The sequence below is a fragment of the Dermochelys coriacea genome, chromosome 10 (assembly GCF_009764565.3).
Source record: "Dermochelys coriacea isolate rDerCor1 chromosome 10, rDerCor1.pri.v4, whole genome shotgun sequence".
Taxonomy (NCBI): Eukaryota; Metazoa; Chordata; order Testudines; family Dermochelyidae; genus Dermochelys; species Dermochelys coriacea.
Window position 1 is genome coordinate 60,962,927 of NC_050077.1, and position 25,241 is coordinate 60,988,167.

Here is a 25,241-nt window from a genome sequence, read left to right on the forward strand (position 1 = left end):
ATTAATTAAAAAATTAACCACAACCCTCCCCCCCCCCCCCGGACATTTAATAGCCTTGGATTTTCCTTTGCTGATAACTGGCTCCTGTGGGCACTGGGCTGGGCCACTGGGGACACCAAGGGCCTAGCAAGACCTGGCTGCCTGCCTTGCTCATGGTCATGAACAGGCACCAGGGGGCGCTGTGAACAGTTCGCGTCGTTCTCCCTCACGGAGGAGACGCTCTATCCGGAAGGGAGCATTATAGCGACACTTCCGGTCAGGTGCATTCGGTCACTTCCCGCGGCGCGGCGCGGCGTGGCCGGGCGGGTTCAGTCGGCAGCAAGATGCGCATCGAGAAATGTTATTTCTGCTCCGGGCCCATCTACCCGGGACACGGGCTCATGTTCGTGCGGAACGACTGCAAGGTCGGGGCGGGAGGCGCGGCCCGGGGGGTCCGCGGGGGTGTTGGCGCATCGCCACACGGGGTTGGTCCAAGCCCGGCCTGCGTGGGGGGCCCATTCAGCCTGGGGCGGGGTCTAGGGACCGGCTCTGCTCTGGCGGCGGGCTTGGGAGACCCGGCTCTAGCCCGTTAAAGCGCAGCCTGGGCTAGGCCGTGGCCCCGCAGCCGGGCTGCCCCTGACGCCTGCGGGCGCTCCCCATCCGCTCCCGCCCGGCTGGCGTGTGCTGGGAGCGCGGGGCTGGGGGGGGGTGTTTTCCCCCGTTCACACGGGCGCACTTGCACTCGTTCTAGGGGGGCTGGCGTGAGTCTACAGAGCGCGGGCGGCGGCGGCCTGGCTGAGCCCTGTGCTTTTCAAACCCCCCACCCCTTTTTTGTTTCTTTTTCCCATTTGCGGACCCCTACACATTTTCAAATGGAGATGCGGGCTGCTTTGAAATCTTAGCCGGAGTCCGCGGCCCCCTAGGGGTGCGCAGACGATAGGTTGAAAACCATGGGTGTAGCCATGCGGCATACGTACTCGCAGGGTTTAGGATGTCAAAGCTAGCTATGGCTAAGCCCTGCTGTCTGTCACTGCCTCTGCAAGTACTGTGTATTTACAAGTACTGCCTGCTACAAATACTATTTATACTTGAGTTAGCTCTCATCAGGAATCACACCCCTTGCTCCTATTGTAGATGTAGTCCAAAATTAATTAAGGCAAAATCTTTTCTGCCCAACCAAAACTGAAAGTACTTGTGTGGCAAAATGTAAATATCAGCATTTGCTCCATTGTGAAGACCAGTGTAAGTCTAAAAATGCTTCACACATTGAGGTCCCGATTCAGCAAAGCACTTAACCGTGTGCTGAAATACTGTTTTAAAGTTTACTAGATGTTTAAGTTCAACTGAAACCGTTAGAATTTAGGCATGTGCTTAGGTGCCTTTCTGAATTGAGGCCTTAAAGATGAAATTAAATTCCAAAAAGTAGTTTAGTTATCTTTGACTCTGTACCTTTCAAAGCCTGACTATTTTTATGTGCGGTTGGGAGTTTATCCTGTAAGAAAAGCACTAGCTCTAGGACTAAGTGACGAGTATAGAAAATTTATGGAACGGCTTTAAGGTTTTGTAGTTACTTCTGTGGGTGATAATTTAATAATCCTGTACCCTGCAGTTTTTTGACCATGAGTTCGTTTAAAGGTAATTGCTGTATAGATGTGTGCATGTTCCCAGCAGACTGTAATTGAAGATATTGTGAAAACGGAGTAATGTGACTTTGTAAAATAAAACAAAGTAAAAATAATGTTCTAAAGCTCACACAAACTACTAACTTGAAAAATACTATCATTGCAGAAGATACATTGACACTTGTATTATTTATCCTGTTCAGTATCTTTCTACAATGATTTGCGTGATCTAGTGATATATTAATCTCATTTTGCCAAATCCTATTGAATATAATGGTGCATACAGACTGTCACAACAGGATTTTGTGAAATAAAACTACACTCAGAATTATGCATTTGTTATACATGCGACAGCAGAAACCTATTATGCTAACTTAATATTTCTGTGCAAAGATCCATTGAAACAGTACAAGTATTTTACTCATTACGCTGAAATTTTATGTTTTAATTGTAAATATTCTGTATTCATTACTCTGTAAGAAGGTTAATGAACGTGTATTCCATTAAAATTCTATTCTGTGGATTGTAGACCAGAGTTTAGACATGTGATCTGAAATAACCAAAATGAAGTTTATTTTTCAAAATTATGAAAAGGATACCCTGTAAAGCTTAATAGCTATATTTAAGTTGAAATTACCAAAACACACCAGGGCTGTAACACAGGTAACTTGCTGTAAATGCAATCCCCCACAACCTCAAAGTGGGGAATGGGGCTTTGTCTCGGCTGGTAGGGAAATTTAACAGTGGCTTTCTTAAGGATCCCCTGCTTGAGAGAGGCAATGTGTGGTGATGACAGGGAAGCATCACCTGAGCTGGCAGGTGGGTTTATGTTGCTTAGGTAAGCCATTAGCCTCTGCCCACTTATGGGAGGGTATATAAACCATGTCCCTCCTGCCTGAGCCTTCTTTTGTGCCCAGATTAGCAGCTCCCGCCCCTGGGATTAGCAAAGGACCAGTTGTTTTGGTCTGCTGTGGTATTGTAAAGTTCCTTTTTTGCACTGGAAAGAAATTTTTCCCTTGCTACCAGATTGACCAGGGTGAGGCATTTTTTTTTTTTTTTCCCAGAATGGGCATGAAGAATGCACTGTATTTCTTAATCTGTGGTAGACCCTTCAGGTTCACACTAAGGCTCATTGGCTGTTCAGTGTGGTTTGGCTTCCATGAAAGCTAAAATTTCTGTCCTATACTTAATAACTTTAGTTTCATGGGTACTTTTCATTATAAGGAAAAAATAATGGTGATTCTTTAAATTGGCACTGAATAGTGCCAGTAGAGTAACATAACTAAGATTAACATCAGAGTTATTTTGGATGGGGTGGGCAATAATATCCTTTGATTATAGAAGTTTTTCTGTTTGTATTTAATCTTTCTTTAGGTCTTTAGATTCTGCAGATCAAAATGCCACAAAAACTTCAAAAAGAAACGAAATCCCAGAAAGGTCAGATGGACCAAAGCCTTCCGAAAAGCAGCTGGTAAAGAACTAACAGTGGTAAGTGCTTGGTACTATTGTACTACTAAAGGATTTAAACACACTACTATGTGTGTTTAAGTCCTGGCCAAGAATAAAAACAAAACATGAACGTTACATGTGCAATACTCCAAGGCAAGTCACGGTATGGAAGTGCTTGTGTGACTCCAGAGACAGTGAGAACAACATCAGTGCTTGGTCTTCTCATTTTCTCAGTAATAAAGCACAAATATGCAGCATGCTTTTCTTTGAAGGTTTAAAACTAGCCATTCTTTAAGCTTGGGATCACCCCGAAATTTGCCTTTCTGATTAGGCTTCTGTAGTTTGTTTAAATGTGTTGTGCTTTCTTCTTGCTTGATGATATTGAATTACTGTGAAAATAAATAGGTATAACCATTATTTTTATTCTTCATGGCACTCCTAATCATTTAGAATCAAAAAGGATTGTCTTACATGTGAAGAATAATGTAGTAGTAGTTGTAGCTTTAAACTTTATGGTCGTAAATATGGAGTATCTGTGATAAGAATGGCTAATCTTATCACAGATAACGATGCTGTGAAGTGGCAAAGAACTGCCCATTTTGCTTGAATCTCTTTTAATCGTAGGACTGTACATTAATTTAAATTTTGAGATGTTTTGTTCCCAATTTATCAAGTCAATGCCTGAGCTTGATCACTACCGAGAGTCACAGACATGGAGATTCCTTTAAAATCTGTTGTTTGAGGAATTTTTTTTAAACTAACACATTCAGCAGTAAAACAAATGGAAATTAGTTTTACAGAGTTTTCTTTTTCTGGGTTTCTGGCTTTCCAGATGTACAGGGGCAGCAAGGCCCAAAGCCCTGTGAAAAAGTTTTGCTCTCCATTGCTGAGAGGGATGGGCAGCATGGACAACAACAGCATAGTATTTTGCATTTCTGTAGCATCTTTCATCCAATGCATTCAAAGTATTTTACAAATGCAAATTAAACCTTGCAACACATCTGTAAATTATGTATCACCTCCTTTTTACAGAAATCAAAACAAAATGCAGAGGTGGTTTGTTTGGCTTTTTGCAAGTCATTCAGTGGTAGTTATGGGGGTAGGGTGCAGAAGTTCTTAATTTTTCTTGAGCATAGGCATTCACAAAGGCATAGTCTACCCAGAACTTTTGTACTGGTATAATTATTGTGGTTAGACATATTTTTTTTTAACTGATAATATGGGGATAAGCTATACTAGTTTAACTGTATCCACACCAGCCAGGGGAATGGCAATTGTAAAGAACTATGTGGGTATAGTTAAAACAGTACAACTCTTTTGTGTAGACAAGTCCTAATTAAGGAGTGAAAATTTTAAAATTACTGCACCTGTTGTTGACTGGGGATGCAAATGGCAACTTGGATGAGTACGCTGGTTGTGTCCGCAAATCAGGTAGTTACCCGTATACAGCACTTTTATCGTACCAACATTTGATAGCATGGATATTTGAGTGTTTACTCATGGGGTTGGTTGTGTGGGCAGGTGTCATACCAGAGAAAACTAACACGCCTACCAGTTTGTTCTTAAGCCTGTCATTAACTGGTCTGCTCGTCAAGTTCTAGACTTTCAGTGCTTCATGTGTGGCAGTTATGATGATGCAATTTTGATGAACAACTTACTTACGCTTTCCTTGGACTCAAAACTTATTTATTGGAAAAGAATATTTCCCTTTATTTTCATTTTAGCATTTTTCCCCATATAATATACTTTTTTTTTTTTCTGAAGCATCTTTAATTTAATCTGTAGACTGTATAGATATCTCAAGTGTAAGGCAGTTAACTTTGTTGATCTTTCTCTCTAAGGAGAGAATTTATAAGAAGAATCTTCCCCCACAAGGATTCTTTCATTTCCCAAGCATGAAATAGATTTTAAAAAAAGATAAAAGAATTTCAAGACAGAATTACTTTCCTGGGAGGAAATTAATTAAATATGCATACATGGTTAAGACAGTCCTTAAATAGAGGATTATTGGGATTTTATTAGTTTTTATTAACAGCAAAATAAGGATGCTGAATATTTTTTTTGGCACTGTTGGTGACCTACTGCTGTCTATGCAACTTCCCAATGGATATTATTGTGCAGTTAGCCAAGACTGTGGTTTTTAATGTGCCTGCCAGACATAATCTTTAGGCAGCCATGTAATAACTGGGCCTTCTGAAGAGGTGCTGTGTGTTACTATACTGTTTAAAAACTAATTTAGAATTACTGGGTGTGGGGTGTTTTGTGTTTGTGTTGTTGTTGTTGTTGTTGGGTTTTTTTTTGAGATCCCTGAGCTGATGGAGTAGGAAGAATGGTCAGAAGATCTTAGTTAGTTCTGTTCTCACATTCTCTTAAGCTCTTCACTTCAGATTTTAGGCTTAACAGTATTCTAACAGAAGCTGACATTCTAATTATAAAGAAAAGGAAAAACAAAAATTAAAAACGAAACCGTCAAATATGAGGCCAAGTTACAGTATATTGTAGATGAAAGCTCTATTTAGATCTAAAGAGTTCCTGTTATTAGGGAAAATAAACTGAAAAGAGGTGGCATCGTCTACAGAGTCATGGCTAGCACCAGAACTACCGATCAAAATCGCACTAAAATATATGTGCTGAATTGAACATTAGCCAATCAGTATTTAGCTGTTTTTTTAGCATCGCCAGCAGCAAATGAATGCTGTTATTAGCTGTAATGTAATCAGCAACTGGACAGTGCTGTGTGCATCTTTTTACGAGCGCTTCTGGGGTGCTGAGAGGCTTTTGCAACCACTTTGTGCTTAGAGGGTGTTCAGATCTCCGGTACTAACATATGATTATTTTCTCTGGGGATTCCTTGCCGCTATTCTTAGACTGGATGGAACATCTAATCGATGCTTACTTTTTGGGGCTGTCTTTCTGAGTGGCATTTGCTCAGCTAGTCTGGTAATACTAGTGAGAAGTTTTTCCTCAGTATAGCAGAGGAGAGACTTCCTGGGACAGCTGTATAAAACTTTTTGCTGTTCTAGTTGGTGTCAGTTAAGGCTACTCAGAATAATTTAGAACATAGCAAAATATTTGTCTTTGCATTTCTCATCCTCTCCCCTTTCAAAGCTTGGGTTGTTACCAGGATTCTTGGTTCAGAATTAAACTGACCAGATCGTCTTTAAAACCTACATTTAGACTACTGCTCCTGGCATTTCTAACGCTTGACCTAATTGATCCATCTAGTCCAGGTTGTTGTATTTTGATTTCTGAAAATTCCCCTAGTCCAAGTAGACTGGAGCCACCCAGAACTTTTTCTACCTCCCTTGAATATAGTTTGGGTTTAAGTCTTACTTTCAGAGTACCAAGAAGGATCACTATGTAAAGTTGCAAATTTCTTCCTAACTTTTCTATACAAATGGCTCTTAAAGCTCAGTAATGATATTACAAGTTTTTAGAACCGCAGGAGATATCTCTAGGTTTTTCTTGTCTTTTGAAGTGTCTATAGTCTGAGTTGATCAGGTGTTTAATGGTGATCTTATGGCTCCTGCAAAACCATTGGGTTCATGTTCCTTGCTGCTTTTATTGAGAAGTTAGTCTTGTAGTTAAAGCATAAAATCGAGCACGGAGATCTGGATTCTCTCTCTGATTCTTGCCATAGGTGACTTATATAACCATACCTCTCTTCAGCATCTGTAAAAAGGGGTCTTACATACCTAGGAAGGGTGTTGTGAGCCTTCATTTTTTTTTTTTGCAAAGTGAGTTGCAATCATTGGCTGAAAGGTGTTATAGGTGAACAAATTATTTCTTTTCATTGTTTAGGTGGTAACTGAAAAGACAATGACATGGACAAAGCATAAAACAGTTACTCTGATCTGCTTTTTCCTAGAACTAGCTTACTCAATGTCCTTCTTCCCAGCTCCAAAAAACAAAACTCCCTCCTTGCCTCCCAAACCTATAGTCCTTCACCCAAAATGTTAATATCTTACTCTTGCTTCTTAAGTTCACCGCACAAACATGATTTTTGGCAGTAGGATGTAATGTAAATTACATCTACGTAGACAATAAATAATTTAGAATGTTTCTCCAAGCAGTAAGCAATCTGAAGTTGGTTTGGAAAGAGAATAGGATAGATACCAATTAGGGATGCAGTTCCTGGGTGTTGAGGGTCTGCAGCTCTAACTGTTAAGAGCCATAGCAAAATGATTTGGCCTTTAGCACTCTGCATTCTCTCTTCTTGCTGTTAAGATGTTTATCAAATGAAGATGTTCAAATACAGAGGAGTTTAAAGGATTGGTATTATCTTTACAGCTTAACTTTGCAGTTCCAGCTAACTGATACAAAGGGAATTTTTTTGTCTTCCAGTGTCTTTAAAACTGACCTTCAATAAGATTTTTTTTTTTTTCAATGAAAATTGTGAATGATGTTAAATTGTGTGAGACCGTTTACAAGTGGTGCTTTGGCATTTTTCTGAGAGCTATCTGGAAATGAGAAAATGATATATTAGGCTCCGTGAATAGCCATCTGATACCATTTTTAGTCATTTCGTTGTGCGTAACTACCTGGTGCTGACTCAGGAGTACTGCTGCCCACTCTGCTCTCCGTTCAAACCAAGTTTTCTTTGTTTAAAATGGTGACTTGTCCCTGACTAACACAAACGTGAGGCTTATGGCCAATACGTTTGCTGTTTGGAGGGTGGTAGTGATGTGGGGTCCCCAAAATCTCCATCTCAAAACCATGAATAAACCCTGTCCTACTGATATTTGAGAGGGAGCGCCACAGGGCGGTCTCTTAGCAACAACATGGAGTGGACAGCAGAAGGTAGCCCAGCTATTGCCACACTGGGCAGAGATGCTGCTACGGTGCTCTTAGTAGCTGGTCAGGGTGGAGCTCAACAGAATTAAAGGCCACTGACCTCCAGATACTTCATCACTGGGGGAGCAAGGCAGGTGTGGATGATGCCCAGCCTACATCAAGATGTGTAGCAACAGCCATGGGGAGAGTGAGAGGAGAGAATAGGTAGGTCCAGAGACAGCCATGAAGGGATTACTTTGTGAGGGCGGAAGGGGCCTGCTGGGAACTAACCACTTAAAAAAAGTCGTGATTGCTGTGGGTAGGATATGTTAGAGGTGGTGGGAACAGGGAAAACCATGTCAAACAGTCTGTGTTGGCTGTTCTCCTTCCCTCCGCTTGCAGTCATTGTCCCCCTTTGAAGCACAGTGTATGATGTCTGTATAGTTTAACTCTCATAGAAGAAGGAATCCTTTGCTTATCTGAAGGTGGAGAGGGTTGGCTCAAGCCTCCACATCTCCAAAACGGGGCTGTCCCATTGCAGTGGAGAAGTCAGTGATTGTGTTTTCAATGAGATGCAGGGAAGATAAGGGCATAGAGGTCTGTTTGGCAGTGATTCCCTAGCTCTCTGCAGACAATTCTCTGGTGATTAATATATAGAGGGTTAGTGCCCACCTAGAACCTCCTGCATAATGTTCTCATTGTTAGCTCATCTCTAAGGCAATCTGCTTGCCTGCTTCCTCTTGTTAAGTATCTTTGTGTGTGAGAGTATCTCATGCCTATTCTTTCTCCCCTATCTTGTTAAATTAACATAGTAACATAGCATAGGTCAGAGTGCATAATTCTGCCTCTTAGCATTACTGCCTGCTGCTGCTATGAGAGTATTCAATGGCAGTGCTACTCAAAGTGGTGGTCCGCAGACCGGTGGTGGACCGCAAGCGTGCATATTGGGGGGGAAAAAAAATTGCTGGTCCCCCACATCAGATTGCTTGAGAAGCACTGCTCTATGGGTTCCTTCTTAGCCATCACAACAGGGCTCTGGGATTATTCAGCCCCTGCCAAGACTCAATGTTACCTCAGAAAATGATCATATTGGGTAATTGCTGGTCTTCACCCCTGCTTTGGGTATGCAGGGGAGAAAAAAGGTACTTCCCTTAAAGACCTGACACAAAAGTATATTTTTAAATATTAAGTTTAGGATTCAATGATATGTAGCAGAAATTAGTATTGAGAGCTACTAAGATGTTTTGTATTTAAATTAGTTTGTTGAAGGTTTAGAGAAATGTCTATAATAGATTATATATCTTGTTCAATCATATTGTCAGATAAAATGAAGGGAGTTTTATGTTGAGATCCTTTAGATTTCTTTTCACAAATGTAAATTGTGGATATTTATTTATGCAGCTACTTGTTCCTAAAACTATGTATTGCCCACTTACTATGTCTCAATGTAAGCTGTATTCACCTTCCTTTTTTTACACAGGATAATTCATTTGAGTTTGAAAAACGTAGAAATGAGCCAGTGAAATACCAGAGAGAGCTGTGGAGCAAAACTGGTAAGTCACTTTAGAAAATGCCAGCTTTTCTAGAAGACTAGCTGGGAATAAGCTCTTCTTTCCATGTACAGTTGTCAGAAGGCTTTAAACCTTGATGTTCGTATTTATAATTAGTCTTTTGTAAATACTAGAAACCTGAAAAGAGATTTATTTTTAAATGTGCCCCAATGTAGAACAGGAATTTTTGTTCTGCCTCCCAACTGTACATCATTGATATGAAATGGATTAGTCTTGGTATTCTCAAACAAAAAGAAAATTTAATTTTTCATTATAATCTAGATATACCTGTCCCCTATGATTGCTGCCTTTTATGGTAAATGAGTCCACATGTTTTTTCCACTTAATTTGTAAAAAGGGTAATATCAAACTTGATAGGGACAACTCAGCACTAAAACTAAGATTCTACTCGGATTACAGATATACTTTGTTTTTTACTTCCATTTCTACAAAGAATATATGATTGTCTTATCACTCTATATAATGGTGCTCAGTTATCAATTATAATCATAAATTACAATATTTATATGCCTTTGTAAATCATTGTCATTCACAGAACTTTCATTACAAAACAGTTTTCATAGGTATATAACTCTGCAGTAAAACACATTCTCCTGTTTGAAACTTGATGTCTGTTTTGAGGCATTTTTGAATACCTAATTTCAGAGCAATCTGATAGATTGACTTTTATACATATATAACAGTTCTTTAAAATGCTTTTACTGATGTTGGCATGACTTTTGTATGTGTTTGTGTTCTTAAAACCAGCTTAGATTTTTTTTAAAATGAAATCTGGAAAGCAAGTAATTTGTAACATGTTAAGTCATTAATGCTTTTCTTTCTTAGGCATTTGTAATACATATTACACAAATTCCAAATACATAGTTACACAATAGATCACCATAGCTCTGAAGATTTAGAGCTTTCTACCAGAAATGTTCTTGTCCTTGTTTGTTTTTTAAAACAAATAATTTGACCAAAAGACTTCGTCAGGAACGCCAATAAAAAGCTAGAAAATTAAGAAGATTGGACATTGCCTATTGCATTTGAGGGAGAAGTATGATGGTGGGAATTAAAAATGGAGTACCACTCTAAAATCTCCGACTCTGTCTGTGTTCAGCATTTTGTCACAATCCTATTGTGAGGAGCACAAATTGTGAGGAGGATTTGTCATACAAATCAGACCATTGATTTTTCATGTTCATGGACCTGCCTCTGACTGGCTAATAACTGATCCCTCAGATGGAAGTGAAGAAAAACCCATCGTGCATTGGTCTAATGGTTTGTTTATGTGCATATTAAAAAAAAAAAAAGCGCTTCATTCCTGCAGCAATCAGATGACAAATCTCATGCTTCAGGGTGATTAAGTTTTGTTAAGACTTAAATATATAATTTTGAAATTGTTTCAACAACTAAATAGTTGAAGAGAATAGTGATTCAAAAATGTGCTGTTCCTTTGTCTAAAAAGTCATAACTGCTAGGACTCCTGCGTCATTTTCTGATGACTCACCTTAAGTGTTTCCACATTTATATTTAGATTTCTGTGTAATATGTATTACATCTTTGCTAGTAGGTACCTAATGTTCAGTCTGTTTGCACAAGTAGTCCATTTTTTTTAATAAAAAATTTCCACTCCCAACAGCAAGGAATTGGTGAGCTTCTGTTTTAAAAATAAGTGTTACGTTACTTGTCATTTATAACATGATCTCAAAGTGATGCTTAGGTTGTCTTTGCATTGGTTACATTTAAAAAAGTTAGTATGTTGATGTGACAGCATATTTGCTCTGCAGAGTTTGTTAGTATACCTGTGCTGCCTATTCAGTTTACCGCACCGTCAGTCAAGCCCTAGGTTTGATTGAGGAGTCATTTGTAAATCTCATCAATTATAGGTAAGGGATTTGGGAGTGGAAGGAGAGCATATTTTACTGGAATTATGCATCTGTAACCTTGGATTAACCTGATCTTCCTTGTATTGGTTTTTTTGTTTCACATCACTGTTCAAAAGAGTTCGAACTTTTTGGGCGGTCAGGCTGTGGGCATTGGGTTTCACTTAGTCCTTATTTTTTGAAGAACTGTTAGAGCAGTGGTTCTCAAACTTTTTTTGTTGTGGACCACTTGAAAATTGCTGAGGGTCTCAGGGGACCACTTAATGATTTTTCCAAATGTTGTTTGTAGCATTAACTAACTATTATAAAGCACTTTGGAAAAAAGTGCTATATTAAAAAAAAAATTAACTTTTTTTGTTCTACAAATAAAAGCACACTCATATTTCAATATCAGTAGTCTTACCTTTTTAATGTGATGGATGTGCCCTCTCTCCCCCACTGCGGCAGCCCCTGAGTTGGGGCTGGGAAGGGGGGGGGTGTCTCTCCCCTGCCACACTAGCCACTGAGCTCAGACTGGGAAGGAGGGCCATCTCTCCCCGCAACCACAGTCCTGGAGCTGGGGAAAGCAGTCTCTTTCTCCGGCTGCTGTAGCCCTGCACATCCCAAATTCCCCTCACCCACTCTTCTCACCCCACTACCCCATCCCACCTTTCCCCCTATTTCCCCCAAGGCCACCATCTCACCTTACATGTGCGTCTTCTTCAGGGTCCAGGCACCTAATTAATGGAGCCACGCCTGCCTTCATTCTCTTGTGTACGGCCGCCCAGGTGCACATCTTAGAGGGAACAATCCATTGACCATCTGAATGGAGCTCAGTGGTCCATGGAACACAGTTTGAGAACCTCTGTGTTAGAGAATCAGAGTATAGAATCAAACTGCGTTCTTAACCATTATATTAGTGTTTGATTGTCTCCTGCTGTCTTTTAAAGCTGTGCTGTCCTGTTCTTTTGATCCCATTGATTCTGCACTAGTTTGCTATATTTTGTTTCAATCATGATGATTTTGTGGCATGTGAGACCATCATTTATTTTTAAGTTAGGAAGAAGTATTATTAAGGGGGAAAGGGTAACGACGTTTGGATAATGGTGAACTAGAAACAAAAGTTCTCCATTGTGAGAAATGATGAAAGGGATAAGAGAGGTGGTATAGACAAAGTGGAAGCTTGAACTAAAATTTTAAAGTAAAATTGATGATAGTTTCTAGCTACAGAATAGTATCTGTCAGTAGTACGCTGCAAAGAGAGAACTTCTCTGGTATAATCGTTAGATGTTTCTTTTATTCTGGGTTCTGTGCATATTAAGGAACACATGATAGTAAAATGTGCCTTTAAAACAGTACTAGTTAAATTGTTTCAGGATGTTAATTAGGTTATCAAACAACACACACGTTTAAAAATATTTAAAAACTGTTTTTTTGTTTGTTTCAGTTGATGCAATGAAGAGAGTGGAAGAGATCAAACAAAAACGCCAAGCTAAATTTATCATGAACAGGTGAGAAGGATTTGCAGTAGCACATAAGAAATCCCAGTAAGGTTCTGGGTTGCATCATGCTGTACAGGCACGCTGCAAAGAGATAGCCCTTGCTCCATGGAGATGATGCTCACAAATTTTAAATGGCTGTTTGCTCCTTACCCACGAACAGTAATGCAAGTATTATTAATTTATTGTGTGTAGCACAATAGTACACAGGAAAGTCATGGACCAGGACCATGCTAGGCATTGCAATAACGCAACAAAACAGTCCTTGCCCCAAGGAGCATACAATCCAAGTTTAAGAGAACAGACAGCAGATGGAAACAGACTGGGGAATACAAGAAAACAAAGACAATATTGGTCAGCATGGTAACACACTAGGAGGCTTGAGAAATGAGTACATAATGCTGACTGTTCAAGGGAAAGGAGGTCTTGCCAAACATTAGGAGCTGTATCCTGATATTTAGAGGAAGGTGGGGGAAGACTTGTACGTAATTTGAGGTTTCCAAAACCTGAATAAACTTCTCATAGTTTGAAACTTTATTCCGTTGTCATCCTATTGCATCGGTATTTATTGGATTCTATTTAAGTTGGAACTGCCACTATAATTCCCTAATGGACTCTGAGAGAGATGTGGAATTTCACTAAGATTTAATATACATGATTAAGGCTACGATTTAGTTGTGGGTATTTGTAGTAAAAGTCATGGACAGGTCACAGGCAATGAAAAATATTCACGGCCCATGACCTGTCCGTGACTTATATTATATACCCCTAACTAAATCTTAGCACGGGAGGGGGCTGCTGCTCAGGGGGTGGGCCAATGGCACCTGCTGCCGGGGGCCACTGAGTAGCGGCTGCTCCTGCTGCCCCGAGGCCGTCCACCTGCCGCAGCTCCCACAGCCCCCAGGATTGCTGCTCAGGTGGTTCCCATGGCTGGTGTGGCTGTCCCCGGGGCCACCTGAGCAGCTGCCTGGGTGGCCCTGGGTTCAGCCACACCAGTAGCTGTAGACATCACAGAGGTTGCGGAAAGTTACGCAAAGTCCGTGACAGACACACAGCCCTACACATGATGTATATACATTTATTTTTTTTTAAAAAAAGTTAAGCTTTAGTATATAATCTCCAGATAATAACCCCCCCCCCCTTATTCTCAGATTAAAAAAGAGCAAAGAACTGCAGAAGGCACAAGACATCAAAGAAGTCAAGCAAAACATACACCTTGTTCGGGCTCCACATGCAGGTAAGAACTGGATTTATTTAATCTTTGGTTGGATAGTTCATGTATAATTTTTTGAGCAACATCTATCATTTAATGAGCCAGATATAATTCCCTTCTCTCTCCTTCCCCTACAAGAACAACCTCTCCCATCTGGCCTTCACCCATGGCAGACAGAATTCCATCAGTGTCTTTTACCTATTCAGATTCTACAGTACCAAAATACTCAGCTGATCTTATTATGTGTCTGGTCTCCATCATTTTAAATTCAGTCATTGGCACACATTGAACTATACTGTAGTTACTACATCTGTACAATGTCAGACTTCTTGAAATGTTGGACTCGATAGCAAATAATCCCTTTTGAGGAAGTGACATTTTATAATTCAGTTGTTTGCAGTGTTGTAGCCATGTTGGTCCCAGGACATGAGAGAAACAAGGCGGGTGAGGTATTATCTTTTATTGAACCTCACTCATCTTGTCTTTCATTCTATAATTGAGTGTTTGTAATGACGTCTCAAATGCAAATATTTATTAAACTTAATGTGATACAGCTAATTATCTAGACAATTCAAAAATAGGTTGTGAATGTTAACCAAAATGTATCTGAAGCATGCACAGATACAAATTTATATTCTCCATTACTGAGCAAACTTTACATTTTTCTTGGTTCCAATTGAGTTACAGTTGGAAAAATCTGTTCCTCCTAACTGGCTTTCTGCTGGTCCAAAATTTTCTAACTACGAATACTAGGTTATGCATTAAAAGGTATTGGTAAAATAGATTGTGTAGACATTCTTATTTGTGAATTTTGTTTTGTTCTTAAATGTTTTTTATAGGATATGTTTTCAAACAATCTCCATCTTTTGCATGCAATTAGGCACACAACTACGCAGAATGGAGAGCAGTTGAAAATTTGTCTATTAATGCCTTGAAAAAATTGATCTTGGAGGATTTTGATTTGATATACTATAAAATACTATTGTATTTTAAATTTCCTTATTTTATATGGTAATGTTAATATAGTCCATTACAGCAAATTGTCTATAATATTGTAGCTCTCTGTGTGGTGCTAACAATGGGCAGTGTAAAAGAGCATAGTGCTTTTGTCTGTTTCACTCCGCTTTAATCCTCCCCTCGGTGTTCTTTTTGCTGGGACAGTTCTTCTAAATCTGGAGAAGTGAGCAGGAGCCTCTCAGTTTTGCTCCCTTTACCAAAGGAGTGGTTCATACTACTGCATGAAGTTCTAATTGATACTGCCAACTGGTGAAAGTCCATGGTACTTGATGAGGGGAATGTTCAGTGTATTATGCAAAAGTGAAGCTGATTTTAGTTTATTGCTTTAAAGTAATGACAGCTCTCTTTTTGTTAAAGCCTCTTTATCAGTATGGCTAGCTGATGATAAAGGTCATAACAAGTGCGTGTTAACTTGATTGCTGTAATTTGAGAATTCCCTCTAGACAATTTTTGTTAAAAGTATATTCAGTTAAAATGCTTGATTTATCTTTTCTTTTGAAGGCAAAGCAAAACAGCTGGAGGAGAAAATGGTTCAGAAATTGCAAGAGGATATAGCTATGGAAGAAGAGTCCTAAAAACCTTCTTTCTTTCTTTCTTACTGTTTTTTGATTCACCTCTTCAGAGTTCTGACTTGTGCATTATTGATTCATCTGATATTTCATTGAAATGAAAGGTGATTAAACACACCCTAGATGCATATCTCTCTTTTCTGCGTGTGTGTGAAAAGCATCAGACGTGTTCATTATATCTTCTAAGGAAAGGTACTCTCTTAATTCTTTATTGGGAGACAAATACACTTTACTGAGCAAAAGTTATTTTGCAAGTCATCCAATACTGTTTGTAATTATAAAAATGAGGCAATTGGTATGAAGTGGCTGTCCTGCAGATAATAGTTTTGGACAATACTTTTTGTAATTCTGTAATTATACAAAACCTTATTATCAGTGCTTTATGCATAACATAAAGCCTTTCATTTGAGATAATATATATCTCCTTATTGTCCAGGGAGGGACAGTGGGGGACACCTTTTATCTAGCTAATAATTCATGGTATAATTGGCTTCAATGGCAGTTTTCTTCAGTGGACTTTTGCTCAAGGCTTTTATAATTTGGTATGCCATACCCCTCCAGGGGTGTGTAAATTGCATCTTCGCACCTACAAGGGATGGCAGAATCACATTTTGTCTATATTTACTGCAGTGGAACATTAGCTTTTTACTGTATGCCTGTAGGGGAAAATAGGCTGCTTAAAATGTAACAATGAAGAGTGTTTTTGTGTATTTTTCCTTCCATATTTAAAAGAACTCTTGATTTAGCATAGTCTATTAGAGCAACTAACACCGATGCAAGTTTTACTGTTGTTTGGAGAAGGCTGCTGATAGAATGCTGGCTTCCAGTTTGAAGACTGGAATCATCACCTGTATAACCACTGGAACTCAAATCTGTGCCACAAAACCAGGCTAGTTCAAATACGCAATAAAATCTAACTTTTTACCATGTATAATGTAACTTAACGCTTTTGTAATTATGTTGACAGAAAAGTTGTTTTAAAGTATAGGTATGTTGGATATTCCTAGTAGTATTTTCTTCATCCAAAATGTTATCAATGTTGCACTCAGATAAATAGTTGTCCACTGAAAGTTATTTATCTGCACCATGATTAGGGGAGCCTTTCAAAAACACTTTAAGTATTATTTACTTTCTTGTCACTGCTAATTAACTGAAAAATCATAATTTGCAGTTTCATTCCTGATACGAATAGGAGGTAAATTCAATTGGAAAACTACCTTATTTTAAAAATGTATATACCTGTATGCTGTTTGTTTTAAATTAAAATAGAATTACGGTTTGTACTTTCAAAAAGAGACAGTGGGGAAAACTGATGTGCATGGATTCAAAAATGTAGATCCACTTGAATTAAATGTCAATTTAGAATATTCTAAACGCTAACACACTCGGTTTCAACTGCTGTTAAAACATTAATTTAAAATTAGGTAAATAACAATTGCAGGAGTTTGACACGAAGGTAAAGTTTAATTGTAAGATTTGCTAACTGTGATACACAGTGGCTGCATAAACCTGATGATCAGTGCCTTGGCTGACTGACATGAATTGTATTTGCTATCTAAGTGCTAATTTTTAATACTGTCTCAAAATCATTTGACAGATTAGCCCGGGGTATGCTGATAGGGTGAAATCAGTTAGATACTAAAATACACTCCCGAATGAAAATGAGTGCTCAGACTCCACCAAGGCAGAGAATTTGCCCATTTTTGAGCATTGTGCACATGCAAGTTAAGTATCCCTTTATATATGTTTAGATTGTTCTTTAAAATGCTGCAGTTCTGATATCTTTGCCCTATATCAAATAAGAAATTAAGCAGCTTGTGTATGTTTGGGACAACAAAACAGTGAACCTAATCAAATATGTTAAAATACAATTGTAAGATGTAATTTGATGCCTGATCTAAAGTATATACTAATAAAGGGATTCCAATTACACAAAAATACACTGACTCACCTTTTTGGGAAATCTTACAGAAACTCTCAGGAAAAGACTGAGAAAACTGGGTGCTATTGTTTTGAGAGAGAAAGCTCTGCTTTATGAGGTTTTTATTCACTCTGGTTTTATCCAAAAGGTTGTAAATAAGACTAGGCCTTGCTAAAGCTATTGTTGTTGGTGATTTTTCTCTTAGAAAACTTGCTTTTGTGAATGAATCGGGAGAAAGGTAATTGGTTTTAATATTGGGCTGACGATGATGGAATTGCTTCCCGAGATGACAGGTACTGCAAGGACTCTGGCTGCAGTCACTGCAAGAGCCTCAAGGGCTCTGGTAAGTCCTAGGGTTTAAATCTTTTTCTAGTTTATAACTATCTTGTCTGGTACAACAACACTTAAGGCAGAGACTAATTTTATTAGTTGGATTACAGATCTGTGACTATTTCTGTACTGTTTTTAAAAAGGAAATTCTGATTTCTCTTTAGCTATACAAACTAAGCTAGTTTTCTGTGGGTCAGACTCTAGTTTTTCAATTTGATATCTGCCATAACAGTAAACTTGCACTAGAAAAAATTAATAGGAAAAAGGACATCACAGGTTAGATGTAATACTTTAGGGCTAGTCTACACTGGCAGCACTTTAATATGCTTTGTGTGGTTGTGGCTTAGCTCCCAGCACTGGGGCACTGTTTACACTGGTGCTTTACAGTGCTGCAACTTGCTGCACTCGGGGGTGTTTTTTCACACCACTGAGCGAGAAAGTTGCAGCGCTGTTAACTGCCAGTGTAGACAAACCCTTAGTTACTGTAACACTGTAGAACAGTGATTCTCAAACTTTTCTGCTGGTGACCCCTTTCACATAGCAAGCCTCCGAGTGCGACCCCCTTTATAAATTAAAAATATTTTTAAAATATATTTAACACCAGTACAAATGCTGGAGGCAAAGTGGGGTTTGGGGTGGAGTCTGACAGCTTACAGCCCACCATGTAATATCCTTGTGACCCCCTGAGAGGTCCCAATCCCCAGTTTAAGAACCCCTGCTGTAGAGCTTAGTTTTATGGAGCATTTCTTTTCAGAGTGCATCAGGCCATATTGGTGACATGCAAATTGGATCTAATTCCTGACAGGTGATGGATAGAATGGAGTGTTTTTCAGGGTGCACTTAAGCTCAGATTTTGCTTCCTTTCTGTACAGGTATTAAAGAAATCTGAAAATGGAAATAGTGTAGTTCTGTGCTGGGAGTGAAGGGGCTGGCGCGAGGAGCCCCTGCTGGTGCACAGGGGTTCACAAAATAGCAGTGTGCAGCAGCAGTTTAGGGGAGCCCAACCTTATATATGGTGTGTTAGGGCAGAGGACTTTTTTAGACTTCAGATTCTTCTTTAGCTCTGTGCACCGGGGAAGTTGATTCTTCCACCCGCTTTTCACTTTTTTCCCTCAGATGCTTGAGGGCAAGTTTGGTACCTTATTGAATACAATTTTAGATTTCAAAAGAATACATTTCTAAAAGCCACCTCTCTCCCCTGGCCCTCCCCCCCCCAACTTAAAGGGATGCATGAGAGAACCTTGGCTTCAGACTCCAGATATCTGAACATACTGGTGTAAATTCATTAAATTGTATTGCCAGGGTTCTGTAGGCAAATACAGCATGTGTATTCAGAAATAGCTCACACAGCTTGCAGGTTGGAGCCTGCTTTAATGAGAGAATATGAGAGAGAACACTGGGCTCATCTTTTTTTAAGGACTGATAGGTAAGGCTACGTTTTAATCACAGGTATTTGTAGTAAAAGTCATGGACAGTAAACAAAAATTCATGGCCTGTGACCTGTACATGACTTGTACTATATACCCCTGACTAAATAGGGGGGGAGAGGGCAGGGGCATCCTGGGGGTGCCACGGGTGCTCTGGGGGGGCAGCCTGGGGGTTGCGCTATGGCTGCTGGGAGTGGGGGCAGCCTGGTGGTGCCGCGGATGCTGCACCTCTGTGACAATCTCACAGCCTTACTCATGAGTCTTTGTCCATGATGACAGGTTTGAGAGTGGTAGCTGTGTTAGTCTGTATCAGCAGAAAGAATGAGGAGTACTTGTGGTTAAGAGTTGGTATGGCAACCCTCATTTTTTCACGTGTGTGTGTCTTCCTACTGTATTTTCTGCTGCATGCATCTGATGAAGTGGGCTTTAGCCCATGAAAGCTTATGCTCAAATAAATTAGTCTCTAACGTGCCACAAGTACTCCTCATTCTTTCTAGTGTCCATGATCATTTCCCACGTCTCGTTTATTGCCTTGTGCAATATAGCACCTGTTTTTACCAATTTTAAATAATTTACCCATATTGTTTTCATCCATGTTAAATCAACAATCAAATTCTCTCTCTGAATTTAGGCACTGGTTTGCTCAAAGTATTTAATCAGTCAGAGTTATATTCCTGGGAGGATGATTGCCTCCAAAATATAGTGTTAGATGATTAAATCGTGCTTGTATGTATAGCCAATCTTATGCAATGATTCTTAAAAGGATACATTTTAAAATAAAACAGGCTTTAATATTAAACTCAATCTGTGGAACAATTTTTTCTCTAGAGAGCTTGACTGTATTAAAAATTCACTTTTTTTACCCAATAAACACTAAGGTCCCCCCCCCTTCCTGCTGGTAATAGCTCATCTTAAGTGATCTTTATGTTTAAGCTTTAAACATAAAAAAGAAGCTTACAAGAAGTGGAAGGTTGGACATATGACCAGGGAAGAGTATAAAAATATTGCTCGGGCATGTAGGAAAGATATCAGGAGGGCCAAATCGTACCTGGAGCTGCAGCTAGCAAGAGATGTCAAGAGTAACAAGAAGGGTTTCTTCAGGTATGTTGGCAACAAGAAGAAAGCCAAGGAAAGTGTGGGCCCCTTACTGAATGAGGGAGGCAAGCTAGTGACAGAGGATGTGGAAAAAGCTAATGTACTCAATGCTTTTTTTGCCTCTGTTTTCACTAACAAGGTCAGCTCCCAGACTGCTGTGCTGGGCAACACAAAATGGGGAAGAGATGGCCAGCCCTCTGTAGAGATAGAGGTGGTTAGGGACTATTTAGAAAAGCTGGACGTGCACAAGTCCATGGGGCCGGACGAATTGCATCCGAGAGTGCTGAAGGAATTGGCGGCTGTGATTGCAGAGCCCTTGGCCATTATCTTTGAAAACTCGTGGCGAACGGGGGAAGTCCCGGATGACTGGAAAAAGGCTAATGTAGTGCCCATCTTTAAAAAAGGGAAGAAGGAGGATCCTGGGAACTACAGGCCGGTCAGCCTCACCTCAGTCCCTGGAAAAATCATGGAGCAGGTCCTCAAAGAATCAATCCTGAAGCACTTAGAGGAGAGGAAAGTGATCAGGAACAGTCAGCATGGATTCACCAAGGGAAGGTCATGCCTGACTAATCTAATCGCCTTTTATGATGAGATTACTGGTTCTGTGGATGAAGGGAAAGCAGTGGATGTATTGTTTCTTGACTTTAGCAAAGCTTTTGACACTGTCTCCCACAGCATTCTTGTCAGCAAGTTAAGGAAGTATGGGCTGGATGAATGCACTATAAGGTGGGTAGAAAGCTGGCTAGATTGTCGGGCTCAACGGGTAGTGATCAATGGCTCCATGTCTAGTTGGCAGCCGGTGTCAAGTGGAGTGCCCCAGGGGTCGGTCCTGGGGCCCGTTTTGTTCAATATCTTCATAAATGATCTGGAGGATGGTGTGGATTGCACTCTCAGCAAATTTGCGGATGATACTAAACTGGGAGGAGTGGTAGATACGCTGGAGGGGAGGGATAGGATACAGAAGGACCTAGACAAATTGGAGGATTGGGCCAAAAGAAATCTAATGAGGTTCAATAAGGATAAGTGCAGGGTCCTGCACTTAGGATGGAAGAATCCAATGCACCGCTACAGACTAGGGACCGAATGGCTCGGCAGCAGTTCTGCGGAAAAGGACCTAGGGGTGACAGTGGACGAGAAGCTGGATATGAGTCAGCAGTGTGCCCTTGTTGCCAAGAAGGCCAATGGCATTTTGGGATGTATAAGTAGGGGCATAGCGAGCAGATCGAGGGACGTGATCGTTCCCCTCTATTCGACACTGGTGAGGCCTCATCTGGAGTACTGTGTCCAGTTTTGGGCCCCACACTACAGGAAGGATGTGGATAAATTGGAAAGAGTACAACGAAGGGCAACGAAAATGATTAGGGGTCTAGAGCACATGACTTATGAGGAGAGGCTGAGGGAGCTGGGATTGTTTAGTCTGCAGAAGAGAAGAATGAGGGGGGATTTGATAGCTGCTTTCAACTACCTGAAAGGGGGTTTCAAAGAGGATGGCTCTAGACTGTTCTCAATGGTAGCAGATGACAGAACGAGGAGTAATGGTCTCAAGTTGCAATGGGGGAGGTTTAGATTGGATATTAGGAAAAACTTTTTCACTAAGAGGGTGGTGAAACACTGGAATGCGTTACCTAGGGAGGTGGTAGAATCTCCTTCCTTAGAGGTTTTTAAGGTCAGGCTTGACAAAGCCCTGGCTGGGATGATTTAACTGGGACTTGGTCCTGCTTTGAGCAGGGGGTTGGACTAGATGACCTTCTGGGGTCCCTTCCAACCCTGATATTCTATGATTCTATGATCACTCTCCTTGCAGTGTGTATGATAAACCCATTGTTTTATGTTCTCTGTGTGTGTGTATATAAATCTCCCCACTGTATTTTCCACTGAATGCATCCGATGACGTGAGCTGTAGCTCACGAAAGCTTACGCTCAAATAAATTTGTTAGTCTCTAAGGTGCCACAAGTACTCCTTTTCTTTTAACTTACTAAAGTAGATTTACAGCTCAAGCTATGCCTAATGCTGCTATATAGAATGAAAGAAAAAAGTTTCAAAGTGTTTCATACATTAGGAATAAATTAATTGTTCTGGTAATATTACAAAGCTAGTTTCTGACTGCAACGTTGTATTATACCAGTCATAATAGCAAAATAATCATTTTTTTTTGCATGTTCTTATGGTTTACAAATAAAGGGCCAAGTATTTAAATGGACACATGCAAAAATAGCACATATGTACTTTAGCATGTTCTAATTTAGACACACAAATTTGTGCTTTATAAGTCAGTTTGTGCATTGAAAGGGCAAATCTGGCATCTGCCAGAGGGAACACACTCTTTTTGTGTGCACGCTCTTTTGAATATTTGTTCCTAAAAGGATTAAATTAAGCAAAATGAGTGGAAATTACCCTGCTACTGGGAGTCATGAATTCTTGGATTCTAATTCTATCACTAATTTCACTGTTGATTTGGGCAGCATTACTTTTCCCTCTCTGCCTCAGTTTCACCATCTCTGAAATCTGTGTACTTTGTGCCATTTATCACTCATAATCATTAAGGGGGATGTTTCCCTATTTCACAGTCATGTTGTGCGAGTTGTTTGTATAGAGCCTTGACGATGAAAAGTCTAAATGCTAAGTTTCATTCTCTTCAAATGGAGTAAAATATTGTTATAAGGGAGGTGCCATTCAAGACCCAATATATGAATCCCACCTTATGTCTGCAGTGTTGACCTACAATGGCTTGTTTTAAATTAGTTGTTTTGTATATTAAATGGTATAATATATCCATAGTTTTATTGTCCGTTTATCTACAAATAAGACTAGGTACCTGTGGGCATTTTAAACTGAGGTAATTGGGATAGTTCATACATGTGTTTTTGTGCAGTAGTTTTCATTCATGATTTTTAAGATCTTCTATAATTGTCTGTCTAAAGAAGTCGTGGGTCAGTGAAGAAGATCCAAAATGGGAGTCAATATGTGGGTGCTGTTCCTGATTCTGCCATTCTTTTGCTTTATGTAACCTTGTGCAAGTCACTTAACTTCTGTGCCTCAGTATCCCCATCTGTAAAATGTGGGTAACTATATCCACGATTACCATGTGCTCTTGAAATATACAAATGAAAAGTGCTACTCTGAGTTGTAGAACTAGCCTGTCCTGTAGCAGTTTCATCTAACACACTTTTGACTTTCAGAAATTTGACAGTATTGCACTGCCTTTCATCTAGAAATTGAAAGCCTTTTTATTAATGGCTTGTCTACTTGCATTAACTGATCTGTGTAGCCCTGCTGGTGCGCACTAAAGGTTCCCTAGTGCACTTTAACATAGTACTGTCTCAACGTTACGTTAAAATTCACAAGCAGGGTCTACACAGACCTATTAATGTACAACACATTCATGCTCAGAAATCACATTCCCACACAGCATGTTACCACACAAAGCCATAGTGTCTTTATCCCAGCATAGTAGGTAAAGGATGTTTAAAGATTGATACAGCAGCTGTTTGACATATACCTCCACATTAAATAACAGTATTGGACAGGAAGTGAATAATACTATATCCAATTAAATCTACAAGAGCAATTTTGGGTAGGTAGAAAGTAATTACTGCAGTTAGAATCTGTCCAAAGTAACATAGTTAGCCCCGCGCTCTTAATGGCCTCAGGTTCTGTCATATAAAACACAGCACCTCAGTTAGAACAGAGTATTTGAACAACATACCAGTTGGCCAGTTCTGGCCCCTACACAGATACACGTGGAAAGGTGCAATAAATAAGCCATAAGGGACTGGGGGAAATTCCCCTGAGGAAGGAGCTCTATGCTGCCCATTCTTGTAAATTTGCCTAGTGTCCAGGGGAGGAGGAGGAGTTCAGACACTACAAATTGTTTTTTGATGGAAACTTGAAAATTTGTACAGAAAAAATTTGGCTTTTTGTTTGTCTGAAATTTTGTCAAGGGAAGAAATATTTCCAGATCAGCTGTTGTTGTAAATTAGTGATGTCCCAAGGATAATTTAATATAGATAATTAAGCGGCTATTTTGACCCCCTTATAGCTTGGAGTGCAAGTGATATAAAGCCATCTTTTGCCACCCCTTCCTCTAGGCTGCCTCTTTTGTGTCATGTTTTTGACACCGCACAGAATCTGACCCTAGGTTTTAAATTCAGTACTGAATTTGAGGAAAGGATTCTATTTAATGAGTTGCACAGCTTTCTTCTACATATTTTTAATATTTTAATATTTAATAAGCTCTTCCATCTACATTACTGACCTTACCTATATTGAGATCTTATGTGAAAACCGCATAAGGTGCTAGGAGTTAAGCGTGATACAAGCCACATATTATTGCCACTTGGTTTAAATGTTATACAATGGAAAAAATCAGTTATGCATGAATAGCGGATTATGCATAATTTCAGTATGCAGTTCATTTTGCTAGTTTACAAGAGTCTAACAAACGATTGTACTCTTAATTTATTTATCTTGTACAGTACATGGATGGGTGCATCTGTCTTTCAAACAAAGTATAGTAGAATGAACAGGAGAAATGTCTAAGTAACTTTAGGAAATATTTTTCTAAGTTTCAGTTGTTATCAATCTCGGTTTTTACCAAACAAAATAAACATGGATTTGCCTATTTTCTCCAAACTTCTTGTGCAGAAAATGAAAATAGGGATTTTAATAACAAAGGGGTGTGTGTATATATGTAACGTAGTTTTATTTACACTTCTCTTTAAAAACAAACAGCCATAGTTACTAAAAAGCTTTAAATCAAAAAGACCTGGCTGTTTTTTTGCAGATGAATATTGCCTATTGACACCACTGATCACTAATCTTCCCGTCACTTAATGTACTGTGTAGTTAAAATCAAATTTCAGGGCTCTGTTGTTTTGACATTTGAAATGTACATAGTGCTGGAGAGGTCTAATGGTAGTGAATCTGTAAAC

The 25,241-nt window shown here is 39.6% G+C and overlaps 1 protein-coding gene across 2 annotated transcripts; it reads left to right on the top strand.

Annotated features, from left to right (window-relative positions):
• The first annotated feature begins 77 nt into the window (after positions 1-77).
• On the top strand, positions 78-17,474 carry RSL24D1 (ribosomal L24 domain containing 1). 2 transcript variants are annotated; one of them, XM_038418297.2, is made up of 6 exons: positions 78-404; positions 2,976-3,089; positions 9,304-9,376; positions 12,686-12,749; positions 13,889-13,974; positions 15,469-17,474. In XM_038418297.2, exons 1-6 carry the CDS (start codon positions 324-326, stop codon positions 15,540-15,542), a joined length of 492 nt encoding a protein of 163 aa, XP_038274225.1. In that variant the 5' UTR covers positions 78-323; the 3' UTR covers positions 15,543-17,474. The 2 variants fall into 2 exon arrangements, with proteins under 2 accessions (XP_038274225.1, XP_043349320.1); XM_043493385.1 differs by having other exon boundaries at positions 250-404; positions 15,475-17,474.
• The last annotated feature ends 7,767 nt before the right edge of the window (positions 17,475-25,241 follow it).